Source organism: Dipodomys ordii, unplaced genomic scaffold (assembly GCF_000151885.1).
Source record: "Dipodomys ordii isolate 6190 unplaced genomic scaffold, Dord_2.0 Scaffold33, whole genome shotgun sequence".
Lineage (NCBI taxonomy): Eukaryota > Metazoa > Chordata > Mammalia > Rodentia > Heteromyidae > Dipodomys > Dipodomys ordii.
The window spans coordinates 10,134,517-10,148,040 of record NW_012267249.1 but is presented as its reverse complement, the minus strand read 5'-3'; the positions used below and the strand labels follow the sequence as shown (position 1 = coordinate 10,148,040).

Sequence of the window (13,524 nt, the reverse complement as noted above, 5' to 3'; positions counted from 1 at the left end):
CACTTTGCTCTTCGGTGATAGCCTGTTCCTCCCTATGTATAGAATAAACAGTGAATAATCTTTAATAAACAAAAAGCTCCACCTTCAGGCTCCCATATAGCCTAGTTTTATTAGATCCATGGAATGAAAGTTAACCAGGTCCTCCTGAATCAGAAGCCAGCATATTGCCTCTTACCTTTATGGTTTTGGTCTGGAGTCTGAGTCCATTTAAAGTGTTGATGGCTTTCTCTGCATCCTTTGGATCAATATAGTTAACAAATCCATACCCTAAACTCTGTCCTGTGGAAACATGAAAAAAAGAGAGAGAGAGAGCGAAAGAGAGAGAGAAAGAGAGAGACAGGAATGGAGAGAGAGCGAGAGAAAGAGAGAGAAAGTACTCAGTATCTTCATAGAGGCAATACTTCCCGTAGTAGTTGGTTTAATCCTTCCTTCATAGCACAATTTACCCCCAGGTTGAGGTTAAAAAATTCCTCCATCTCTCAATGGATGGCATTTAAACTCACAGGAGCTGCCTAAACATAAACTTAAGTAGATGTCCTTGCACACTCACTCTGGATACATAAAAGGGTCCACAAAATCAGGAAAAGACAGGACAGGGTACTTGGAAAGAGACCAAATGGAGTTTGTATGAAGAGACTTGAACTGGGAGTCATGAGGCTTTCTCTATTATCACTGTGACTTTGGAATGAAGTAATTTATTACTGCTTTGCAGAAGTGGGACTCAAACCCTGGTCCTTCCACATGCCAGGGCATGCCAGGAGAGTGTTCCAAATACTTAGCTATATTCCCCAGCCCCAAGAGAAGTCTTTTAATTTCCTCTTTCCCCAAACCTCTTCTCCAGAGTTAACAGCACTTACCTCAGATAGGTTTGAGAGTGAGATATTGTAAATAAAATGCCAATATTAAGTGCATTATCAAGAACATAGTGGGGGCTTAACTAAAGGCAGGGCTGCTCAGCTCAGTCCTCTAAAACTGGGACAAGTCCAGGACGCAGTAGCTGTATCTCTTGCCTTAGCCATGCCAGCCACACCAATACGCAGAGGGATATAGCAAGATCTGAGCAGCAAAAACTGAAGATGTTTACAGTGAAGGATGGTAGGCATGGCCAGAATTTAAAGCAGTTGCTACAAAAATTGCACTTTGCCCTTATCATTCCTTGGAGCCAAAGAAATTAAACAACAAAAGAATGAAAGAAAGAAAGAAAAAGGAGGGCAAAGGTTTCTCTTGGAAAGAACCAGGGCACTCCTAACACAGAGGAGGGAGTGCAAACACATTGTGCAGAGAGGATGTAGCTACTTTAGGTGGAGATGGCATCAACTTGTCTGCGAAGAGAGGTAGCAAGTGACAGGGCTCCCCCCTAAGTGAAATAAAAATAATGTGCTTGCGATTGTGCCACTGATTATAAATAGTCCATCAGCTCTGCCATGTGTCATCAGCCAGAAATATCATTAGGAAACTTTACATTTTCTGACATACCCTTTAAGAATCACAGAGCTTGTGGTGGCTGCAAAGCCAGCTTGAACTTCCCAGGCAATGATATTGATTTGTGGGCGGCAGCAGAGCCGAAGAGGAAGAAAGTGACAGGACGTCACATGTCAGGAAAGACAGATTACATAAAGCTCTCTTTGGAGTATTGGGGCAGGTTTGGGAGACAATACAGCAAAAAGCCTGCCATGTCCTGGTGACAGGAGCCCATTTCAGCAGCCAAAAAAATCTTTCCAACAGCTTCTGTTTTGCTGGTAAATGTCTGTGTTTGTGTTGGTTGTAGGAGGGAACCTGGGAAAACAAGTTGGGTTCTGGATCAGAAAATGGGTAACTCTGCAAAGAGAATCAAGAGGAAACTCAATAGCATTTGTCCCCCAAATGGAAAACTCCACATGACAACACTTTCCATTAGGATATTCCTTTGTGTTTTGGAAGAGCAGGGTTAAAATAGGAAAGACGGGGGCAAACTTTGCCAGACAGATACCTTCATCAGCCAGAATTAGAGACTGAAGAGAGAGGAGAGTGTGTTGGGTACACTCCAACTGCTGGGCTTTTCTCTTTCCATTGTACAGTGTGTGTGTGTGTGTGTGTGTGTGTGTGTGTGTGTGTTTGTGTGTAAGAGAACGTGTGTGTGTATGTGTGTGAGAGGCAGACTCACAGAGACAAGAGATGAGCGTTTTTATAATACCCCACTACATATTCTAAGAAAGTTCATTTTGCAAATACAAAAATACAAGAGACTAATTCCATTGGTTTAAAAATATCATTTATCCTAAATTTGGCTCCACCTCATCAAGCCTAACTAAATTCACCTAATTAAATCCATTTTCATCATGCAGATTTCTCAGTCATATTTACCTTGCATATATGAGAAGCCTTAAAATTTGCTGTACTAAAATATTCTTATAATCAGCTTTTAAGAACAGTCATGCACTAAGCAGAGCTGCTTTTAAAGGGCATTTTAAAGTAATTATGGCAATGAGAAGCCTTATATATGAATTCTAGGAAACTGGTCAGATAGTCTATTTTTCTAGCCCAATTTAATTTGTCTAAAATTAAAATGGAATATAAAAATATAAAGAAAACACTCACTCCTTAACCGCAAACATTAGAGTTCACTCATACTGCAAAAGTTCCTCATTCATCACAGTGATGGAGCTATGTGAAGACATTTAGCACTCAGGGGTGCATGTTCCCAATATGGTCGCCTCTATAAAATCGTTCATTTTTTTGTTGTTGCTTGGTCATGGGGCTTGAACTCTGGGCTTGGGTGCTATCCCTGTGCTCTTCAGCTCAAGGCGAGCGCTCTACTGCTTGAGCCACAGTGCCACTTCCTATAAAATCATTCATATATTGCAGAACTCTAAAATGAACATAGTGGGTAAGATTTTTGCCCTCTCATTTTTTTTTGTCGGTCATTTGGCTAGAACTCTGGGCCTGGATGTTGTCCCTCAGCTCTTCAGCTCAAGGCAAGCACTCTACCACTTGAGCCACAGTGCCACTTCCAGTTTTTTTTTTTTCCTAGTGGTTTATTAGAGATAGGAGTCTCACGGTCTTTCCTGCCTGGGCTGGCTTTGAACTGTGATCCTCAGATCTCAGCCTCCTGAGTAGCTAGGATTACAGGTGTGAGCCACGGGCACCCTGCTTGCCCTCTCGTTTTTTATCTGTTCTAGATTTTGCTTCTGGAGGAAGGAAACCACACTCCAGCTCAGAAGCTAGGAATGTTCTGAAGGTCAAGTGAGGGAAAGGACTCCTGGCTCAGCTAGATGTATCATACCAACCCACCTGCCTGTATCAATCCTAAATCCACCATTACCTCGGCTCCTGACTCTAATTAGCACTCCCGTGTTATCATCACCTGTCCCAGGTTTAGAGAGACTGCATTTAGCATCAAGGATGAAGGTGCTCTTGGAAAAATGGAAAGCCAGATGAATGTCATTTCAGAAAGAAAGGGAGAAAATGGAGGCTCTCCTTGAGTTAAAATAATGAACTGCAAACTCTAAAACAGAATGCTGCACTCAACAAGGGAACAGAGATAGAAACACTTGCCTGTGAATAGGAAGATATGAGATAGACTGACAGCACAATGGAACTACCTGTGGTTAGCCTAGTTCCTGGGCAAAGCTTTCTTCACATGCTTCTCACCATTATAGGATGAGTCCAGCTATGCTGAATAAAAAGTATTCTGTGGATTGAAGTATTTTCTTTTAAAATACCCTAGAGAAGATGATTAAGTCTCTAGATACAAACCTAAGCTTCACTTCTTTTAGGAACTGTTTTAGTAGTAGGGACGAGTAAAATGAGGGAGAATTTTTTGTTTTAATTTTGGTAGCCATATATTTGGTGCTGGATTTTGAATCAGCAGTTTTATATTTAAATGCACATGGAAAAATGTAGATGAAACGCATTCACAAAAGAATACTGACACTTTTTCCACGGGGACTGAGAGAGTCAGCATACCAAGTGGGCCCAGGGAGACCCAGTCTGGGGCTTAGGACTGTTTATGTACCTACAATTCAAAAATATATAATAGTCTCGTCTCCTTTTTTTAAAAAGTAGCTACATCTTTCCCCTTTATCATCATATACACATACATTGAGATAGCAACCAAATTCTAGGAACAGAAAATGAAAACAAACTAGTTTTTTCTCAGGTTATGTTTATTTTTGATGACAAGTTGAACAGATAAAAATGACGTAATCAAAATGGTGCTTGTCAAATTGCCTCTCGAAGAAATATGGCGTTAGGAAATGAAGACTATTTCCTTAATTTTGAACTATAGTGAATATCTGGCTTCTTGATTACCACATTACGACATTTCCAGCTGATTAATAGCTAACAATTCTAACTGGTTTGGGCTAGGGGTCCCTATTCACCAGGTGCCATAGGAAATATATTCTTGGCAGTTTAGGACAAATTTAGAATTCAGAATGAAGTTTCCAAAAGAAAACTGTTATACATAATGGCTACACTTTAAAGCGTTTCAGTACATTTTGGATTAAATAGGTTCTTGTTTTGAACAAGCTGTTCTTAAACCTGAACCTGAATATTTCTGTGTTTATAAAGCACAGGCATGTGCATGCACACACAAACACACTATGTATCCTTCTACTATGATATGCTAATATCTCTCTTCTATTATACCTAGGCCTGGCAAGTCTTCCATGACAACTGTGCCATGGTGGCATCAGCCAGAGACAATCTGTAAACACTGTAGCTGTGGTTCAATACACGTTTATCTAGCAGAACAGGTAGCAGACCAGCTTGGTCATTGGGTCATCTTTTGCTGATGCCCTGGTCTGAAATATTTTTGGCTCTAATCTCATACTGTTTGCTATAATCATTGTCACTCACTTAAAAAAAGTATTTTGAACACCTTGGGAGATTTTTGAAAGAAAAGGTAAATTATCTCTGCATTTCTGCTATACTCAGTCCCTAAAAAGTATGCAGATCTTAGCTGATCATCTGTCTGCATTTTCTGGGATTCTGGATAGCAGGAGTTTGTTACTGTCTTTAGGATCCTGGGGATTATTCTGGCCTTGGCATCCTTGCGGCCATCCACAGAAGCAGAGAAGCTGGCTGGAAGGAACCTCAGCATTTCTGCACTATCAACCTGCTCACTTTGCGCTTTCTCTCTTAAAAAACCCACATTTCTCCAGAAACCTAACAGTTATACCTTTCTTCTGCAAAGACCTCGAGGGGGCAGACAGATGGGTAGTTGCTGCTGCTGAAAACTTCTGAGTTGAGTAAGAAATTTTTGGGGATGTTAGAACCCTTAGCTCATGCTGAATTCCTGTTCTCAAAGCAAATGATAGAAGTCCCCAGTCACCTCAAGATCACCTGTGTGGTAATAATTCACATACCAGGTTAACTACAGACAACTCAAAATCCCAGAGCCTCCTTGCTGCCAATCCTGAGATGCCTTTCCCTGCTTTCAGCTGCCTCAAATCTATCTGCACATACCCAAAAGCAGGCCAGGGAGATCTATGGCTGTTACTGCATATATACACATGTATGTAGCCCAAAAACCATGCTGGCTATATAACCTTGATTAAGTCATTTAAGCTTCTTCAGCCTGTTCCCTTATCTGGAAAACAGAGGTAATCCCTTAATCCTCACAATCAAAGGATCTCTGTGAGGATTATAGTAATGTGGGAACTAATAGCAGCTATAACTTATTCTGTGCCACTTTGTGCCAGGCACTGTGCTAAATGGTTTAGCCATGTCACCTCATTTAATCCTGTCTGAAATAGTGTCTACAGTGCAGAAATGGAAAGTGAGGTTTAAGCAATGGTAACATAACTTGTCTACAGCCAACTAGCAAGTCAGTGCCAGGGCCCGGAGTTGAAAGATATCAGATCTTAGTGTTATTCAAGCTCATGCTCTGTCCTAACAGGGGTGGGCCCGAGTGCAAGTGCTTAGAAGTATCTGGAACCTATGAGCTCTAAGACTGGTGTGTCTTGGGGTTTTGGGCCCCTGTGACTCTACCTCCCAACCTCCTTTGGGGGTTTAACAGTGTTGATCAACTAGAGTTGTAGGGTTTTTTTTTTTTCATGAAAATCCAGTGTCAGAAAATTAGTTTGCAGAATTGCCTCAAACTGAATGTAGATGAAAGTTCCTGCACCAGCTTCATGAACATCACCTAGGGATGTGTGGGAAATTCATCGTCTCAGGTGCCATCTCAGACCTGCCGAAGCTCTCTAACAAGAGCTCCAGGTGAGTCACCTGCACATTAAAGACCGAGACGCTCTGGTGACTTAAAGTGGGTCAGATGTGGGTTTGAGCCTCAGTTCTTCTGCTTATTGCTATATGACCTTTTCTAAGTTAAATTAACCTCCTTGTGCCTTGGCTTTGGGGAAAACTACACTCAATGCATAATAACAAGGAAGGGAGGCTCATAATATATGCTCTTTCTTTTTGTCCAAAAATTTGCATTCCTCCTTTGTCTCTTTCAGCTTTGACATTCTTATCTATAAAATGGGTGTTGCTGGGCACTGGTGGCACATGCCTATAATCCTAACTACTCAGGAGGCTGAGATCTGAAGACTGGAGTTTGAAGCCACTCTCAGCAATAAAGTACCAAATAAAGTACCCAATAAAGTACCAAAAAAAGCTGGAAGTGGAAGTTTGGCTCAACTGATAGAGTTCTACCCTTGAGCAAAAGAAGCTCAGAGGTGCATGTGCATGTGCACACACACACAAGTGTGCTACTTTCTTCAAGAGGTTGTTAGGAACTTTAAATGTGATAACATGGAAAGTGTCTGGCATACAACAGGTGTTTAAGTGGGGTTGGTGTCCTTTCCTTCTTCTCTCATACCACATTAGATACTGGCTTCCACTGTTGTCCTGGGGGTACAATGTCTCCCACCTGACCTCCTTGAAAGTAGAGAAAGATCCTGAGGCTTTTCTTCTACATTGAAGCACATGATATGCAATAAACATCTGCTACATGCTAGACATTATGAACAAACTCCAAAACTTCCCTGACTCCAGGAGACTTATTATGTAAAAATGAGATGGGCCTACGAGGTTACTATAAACCAGAAAAAACAAATACATATCAGAGATTTTTTCAGAGATTTTTCTTTCAAAGCTTTCTTTAAGGACAGAGAGGTGGTTGAAACTGGTTCTGACAAGCAGGAGGGGGTGATTGAATTGGACTTTTAAGATCTCATGCCTGTAATCCTAGTTACTCAGGAGGCTGAAATCTGAGGATCTTGGTTTGAAGCTAGCCCAGGCAAGAAAGGCCATGAGTCTCAAATCTGCAATTAACCACAAAAACAAAATAATACACAACAACCAAACAACCCCCCTGGAAATAGAATTGTGGCTCAAGTAGTAGAGCACTAGTCTTGAGCATAAAGAGCTCAGGGATAGCACCGAAGCTACCTGAGTTCAAGCCCCAGAACTAGCACCAAAAAAAAAAGATAAGGGATAGAGTTTTTATAGAGATCTTATTTCAAAGTAATAATATTTTAACTTGAAGGATGAAGCTAAGCACTACATTTATGCCATAGGTTTTTGGGGGCTTTATTACTTGCCAGTCCTGGAAATAATGAAGAGACCATACATACTAGGCTCTGTCATCACTGAGTGTGCATTATGATTGAGCAAGACACATAAAAATAAAAACAACTTTGTCAGATAATGATGATTTCCAAGGGGAAAATAAAACAGAGTTGGAGGAGCAGTTGAGAGCAAGATGATGCCCTACTCAACTCTTTACTCCAGAATCCCAAAGAATCATGACATTATTGGGTATAACTATTTTTCTGAGTGAAATAAATGACATTATTTATTCCTATGCGAGTATTCCCACTTTTAATCATCCCTTTACCAAACAAGGGAGAGACTGGGAAGAATAGCATTAAAAAAGAGGAAGGTGATAAGAACTATGGAATCAGATCTTATGAGATTCATTCAAAAGATATATCATCATTTAGTTCAAAGAGAAAAATCCCTAGAGGCATTCAAAGCTCTCTAACATTTGAAAAAAAAAAAACCTGTCATGGGAATGCATGGTATACGTGTTCTGTGGCATTCCAAGGGGGAAAATAGGGATCAGACAGAAGAAGAAAGTTAGGGGGTGAATTTTACCTTAATAAAAATGAAGAGAGGGTTTTTTTCGAGGCAGCCAGGCAGTGGGTAGACAAATGTAATAGGCAAAGAAGGACACTTCAGAAGGAAGGGAAGCATGACCACCTATCATTGAAGGAGAGAAGCGCCCCCAAGTTTACAGCTATCACCTCCATGAGGTGCTGGCTATGGATACCAATCCGAGCCTCTCCTCAGATGCATATAGATCTTCCTGGACCTCTGGCAGAGTCAGGAATGATTTAGGGATCTGCAATTAAAAATGTATCTGCTATCAATAGCACTACTGAAAAAAAAAGTAAAAAAGAGGAATTAGCCTTCTTTACTCTGAATCCTCAATGTATGTAAAATTATCTTGAACCAGGCTTTGGTTCTTTCCAGAGGCGAAATTCTTGCTTCCTAAGTGGATGTCATTTTTATTTACTCTGTGAGATCAAGACAGAAATAGGCGAAGTGCTAGGCTCACAGTATGGCATTCAAAACCAGTTCAATGAACTGACCATCTTTCTCAATGGACTGGAAAGTTCTTTAAGCCTTACTAATTTGAGGATGGCCAATAGCTGACACAGAGTAGACTTGATGGATACACAAGTGAACTGGATAAGTAAATAAATAGTAACAAACATTCTTGAGTGCCAGTTACTCTACCATGGGCCTTCATTTTATTATCTCATCTACTCTCTGAAACAATTCTACAAGGCAGGTGTTCTCATTGCCATTTAAAATCAAGGAGACGAATGCCCAGAGCACTCAGATCTCCAAACAAATTTGTTCAACTCCAAAGCATACACAGGCTTTTAATGGAGGTTTGGATGCAGAGAAAAATACCAACCAGCAACTTACATAGACACAGATGATACACTACCTTCACTTCTATGGTAAAACACATGAAAATTCAGAGGATACATACACTCATTTTCCATAGTCCCTGAACAGAAAGTTACGTTATACAATAAGAAAAGCCAACCAACTGATTCTCAAAAGAGATCTTTCTTTTTGCTCCTTTTAGTTTGTCCTATAAAATGAGTTGCTTCAAATGACAGGTCTTCAAATATAAATTTCAATAACAAACCTCAACAGATAAAAAAACAGAACTACTCCAAGACCTAGTTTTCTTCTGTTGTACAAGAGAGAATGAAAATTCATAAGATAAAAAGCCAGTATCAAGTATATTTGGTTAAAAAAAAGATTGAAAGGACAAAGTATTGTAGCTAATGTATGGGAGACAATGGGAGCCCTAGAGACGAGGAGGATCGCACCTTCTTCATTCATCCCACAAAAAGGAAAAAGAAATGACCCTGGGGCAATGAAAGATTCTTAATAGAAGCAACATTAAATTAAATTATCTTCAGAATATTCGTACAAGACAGGAAAGAATAGTCACACATTTAAAAATATTTTTTAATGAGGGTTGAAACAAAAAGAGGAGGGTTTTTTTTTGGCATACTCTCAGATAGTCATAAAAATGAACCAGAATTCTTAATTCTTGGCTGGCTTAGTCTCACATGAAACAAAAGTCTGAAAGTCAGACAGGCAAGACTTTCCACCCAGAGTGGCTGCCAAGCACCAGGTGATTCCGGAAATGCTACTGATGTTAAAGACCAGGGTTCAGTAACAAAGGAAGAAGAGGTAGGGGAAAAAAACTCCCTCAGGTTAATACTAATTGCATGCGCTGTAATTAACCTTTGTGCAAAATGAGACTTTCTATGGGTGAATTGTGTGTAGGTAAAAAGAAATCCCATATTTAACACTAAAACAATGACATCTAAAACTCTCACCAGACAATGTTCTTCCAAGGGACATGTGGAGGCTCCTGCTATCATGTTGGGATTTAAATTCAGTGGGTCAATTTATGTGAGATGACTTGGCAAAAAAGCAATGTTTCTGCAGCATTAATGGAATATAAATCTATTAAAACTGCTTCAAAATAAGGATACGGGTTTACCCATTGTAACAATGAGATGTAAAAGACACTATGTTGAAAATGAACTTTACAACCTGGGGGCAAGGGAGAAGTTGGGGAGGTGGGGAGGAAAGGGAGGGTGGGGGATAAACAAAGGAGGAAGTAACAACACTTGATAGGAAATGTACTCATAACCTTACGCATGTAACTGTAACCCCTCTGTACACTATTTTTACAATAAATAAACATTTAAAAACTGCTTTTAAGCCAGTTGTTCACTGGTGGCTCAAACCTACTATCCCAGTTACTCAGATGGCTGAGATATGAGGATTGCTGTTCGAAATAATTTGTGGAGGGGAAGGGAAAAAACAAATTGTTTAAATAGGGATATAGGTGAACCCATTGCAACAATGAGATGTACAAGGAGTTATGTCGAAAAATGAACTTCACAACTTTGGCTCAGGGGGTGGGGAGGAGGAATGGGGGAGGGGATGGGAAGGGATGGTAAAGGGAAACAAAGGAGGAGGCAACAAAGCTTGATAAAAATGTACTCATCATCTTGCTCATGTAATTGTAACCCCTCTGTACAGAATTTTCACAATTAAAAATATATATATATTAAAAAAAAAGCTAGCTCAGGCGGGAAAATCCACAAGACTGTGATCTACAATTAGCCACCAAAAACCAGAAGTAGAGCTGTGGCTCAAATAGTAGAGCATTGCCTTGAGTAAAAAGGCTCAGGGACAGTACCCAGGCTCTGAATTCAGGAATGGCACCAAGAACAAACCAAACAAAGCAATCACAATAACAATAACAAAGCCCTGCCTTTGCTGAAGTAAAAGAAAACTCATGGTTCTTGAGGAAGGAGAGGAGGTAAGTAACTGGTCCGTGTACAGATGAATCAGGATGTCAAATGTTAGCTGGAGCAGGACTTTGAAAATCCCTGTTAGTGTGTCTTCTCTAAAGTAAGGGCTTGGTTCTCTAGTCTTGGATCTACTATGAGTGGCTGTGTGAATGTGAAGAACATCTGTCCTTCCTACCAAGGAGTTCATTGATGGAAAGCCAAGATGGGGCTCAGCATCCATGATCCAAGAATTTTTTTTACTAGTTCTATTTCTTTTTTTATTGTAAAGTTACTGTACAGAGGGGTGAATAAGGTAATGAGTACATTTCCTATTGAGCATTGTTACCCCCTCCTTTGTTTTTCCTTTACCATCCCTTCCCTTCCCACCTCCCCAACTTACCCACCCTCCGGCAAGCTGTAAAGTTCATTTTCAACATAGTGTCTTATACATATCATTGTTACAATGGGTCAACCTGTATCCTTGCTTCAGCATTTTGTTATTTCCCTTCCCCTCCCCAAATTAGAAAAGTGTGGTTCCAACAAATTTTTTTTTAAAAAAAATCCTTACATTCGTGTAAAAGGAAAAAAATAACATGCTTGTTTTTAAATCACTATTTAGCTTGTAGGTAGAAAGAGAAGTAAAAGAAATAAAAACCCAGGAACAGAAACAGGTCTGAAAGGTAGGAACTGAGGAGAAAAGGAACATGGGAGGAATGTCAGGGAAAGGTTTATACCATGCAGATATGAACAGCCTCATTCCACTGAGTCAGAAGCCTGGTAAACATGCAAGTGAAGGAGGGCCCAGCAATCACAACCAGCAAACACCTTCTGATGGCTCAGTGCTTCTAGGTAATGGAAAATGAAATGTTATCCCTACCATCAAGACACCTAATGGCCCATAGGTTGATTCATCCCCAGAAAGTACTCAGTAACTTTCCAAACAATGCCTAGCTTGCAAAGGGACTGTGCTACGGCTAGAGAGTATCCAGGAGTCTTCATTTTCTATTCCTCCTGGGAATCAGAGAGACTTCCCCACGACACCAAGGCCTCCATCTTCCCATCCTTGAACAAAGAGCACTCTATTTAGTTCTTCATAGTAGAAAGGAGAGTAAGGTAGAAACTATCCCATACTGTCGCCTTCTCTTCCACCCCCAAACATATCACTCATGAAAGTCTGTTCTTCCTTCCTGGCTTGGAAAATATGTTCTGCCATTCATTTTTGTTGTTCTTTCCTGGTACTGGAGTTTGAACTCAGGACCCTGTACTTGGTAAGCATTTATTCTACCACTTGAGCAACTCCTAGTCTCTTTTGGTGTTGGTTATTTTCCAGATAGGGTATGGCTCTACATTTAGGTTGCCCTGAACCGAAATTCTCCTACTTGTCCCTGGCAGGTACACACAAATGTACCCAAACATTGATTGAGATGGAGTCTTGCAAGTTTTTATATCTAGATAGGCCTCAAACCATGATCCTTCAATATTCTTTGCCTATCAAGCAGCTAGGATTATAGGTTTAAGCCACCATGACTTGCCCTATCATTCCATTTAAGTTTCATAATATATCAAAGCATAGACTCAGAGAAGTAGTGATAGAAAGAAACCTCTTCTGATTAGTTCACTTCAGTTTCCCAAACTCATTTTATCATAGAATCCCTTAAAAATATATTTCAGATTAAACATTTTTTGGGAAGACTTTCTGATAGGCTTCCCAAACAATCATTATCCTTTGAAACAGCACTGGATACTGTCTCACAATACCAATTACAGTAAAGTGGGGGAATATCTGGTCCCCAGAGCTAAACCACTGAGATGATACAGGGGCCAGTAGAAAATGAGACCAACTAAGAAATTCTTGTACAGGGCTGGGAAGGTGGCTCAATGGTAGAGTGTTTGCGTTGAATATATGAGGCCCTGGGTTCAATTCCTCAGCACCACATAAGCAGAAAAAGCCAGAAGTGACACTGTGGATCAAGTTTAGGGCACTAGTCTTGAGCTGAAGAGCTGAGGGACAGTGCCCAGGCCCAGAGTTCAGGCCACACAACCGACAAAAAAGAAAAAAAAGAAATACTTGTACAATCTTATTTCACAGTCTGTGATTCTGTTTCTCAGAAGACACCAACAGTCCTGTCTCTGAGGTAATGTAGACACAGGACACAGCAAAGAGACCCTTGGCAGGGATGGGAGGCAGGCATCTGAAGGCAGGTTTTCATGCTCGTACAAATTTACTAACTCACTAAAATGTCAGTAGTAGGCATGCATGTGCACAGGAAGTTTTACTAGGGGAACCAAAGACCCAAGGGAAAAAAGCCAAAAAATCATTAAAAGTGGCCATATGGACTATAGGAACACATTTGTGTAGTTGCCTATATAGATCCACACGTGTATGATAGTCATGCTATGAGACTCAACAAGCATGGCTTTAACTCTGTTGTACTACTTAGAAGCTGGGTGGCATTCCACAAGTTAATCCACCTAAAATATTCACGCTGGTAAAATAGGGCTAATAATATTCATGATCTCACAAAACTGCTATAAGAGTTATATTAATGCTGGGAACCAGTGGCTCACACCTGTAGTCCTAGCTACTCAAGAAGCTGAGATCTGGGGCTGGGAAGGTGGCTCAGTGGTAGAGCGCTTGCCTTGCATGCATGAGGCCCTGGGTTTGATTCCTCAGCACCCCATAAACAAAAAGAAAAAA

The 13,524-nt window shown here is 40.5% G+C and overlaps 1 protein-coding gene across 7 annotated transcripts in view; it reads right to left on the bottom strand.

Moving 5' to 3' along the window:
• The window catches only part of Elavl4 (ELAV like neuron-specific RNA binding protein 4), a 97,303-nt gene that overhangs the window by 26,551 nt on the left and 57,228 nt on the right, over nucleotides 1-13,524 (bottom strand). For all 7 annotated transcript variants that reach the window (XM_013016823.1, XM_013016819.1, XM_013016824.1 and 4 more), the window contains exon 3: nucleotides 176-279. In XM_013016823.1, the coding sequence (XP_012872277.1) occupies nucleotides 176-279 (104 nt within the window). The remainder of the gene's footprint in view (nucleotides 1-175; nucleotides 280-13,524) is intronic.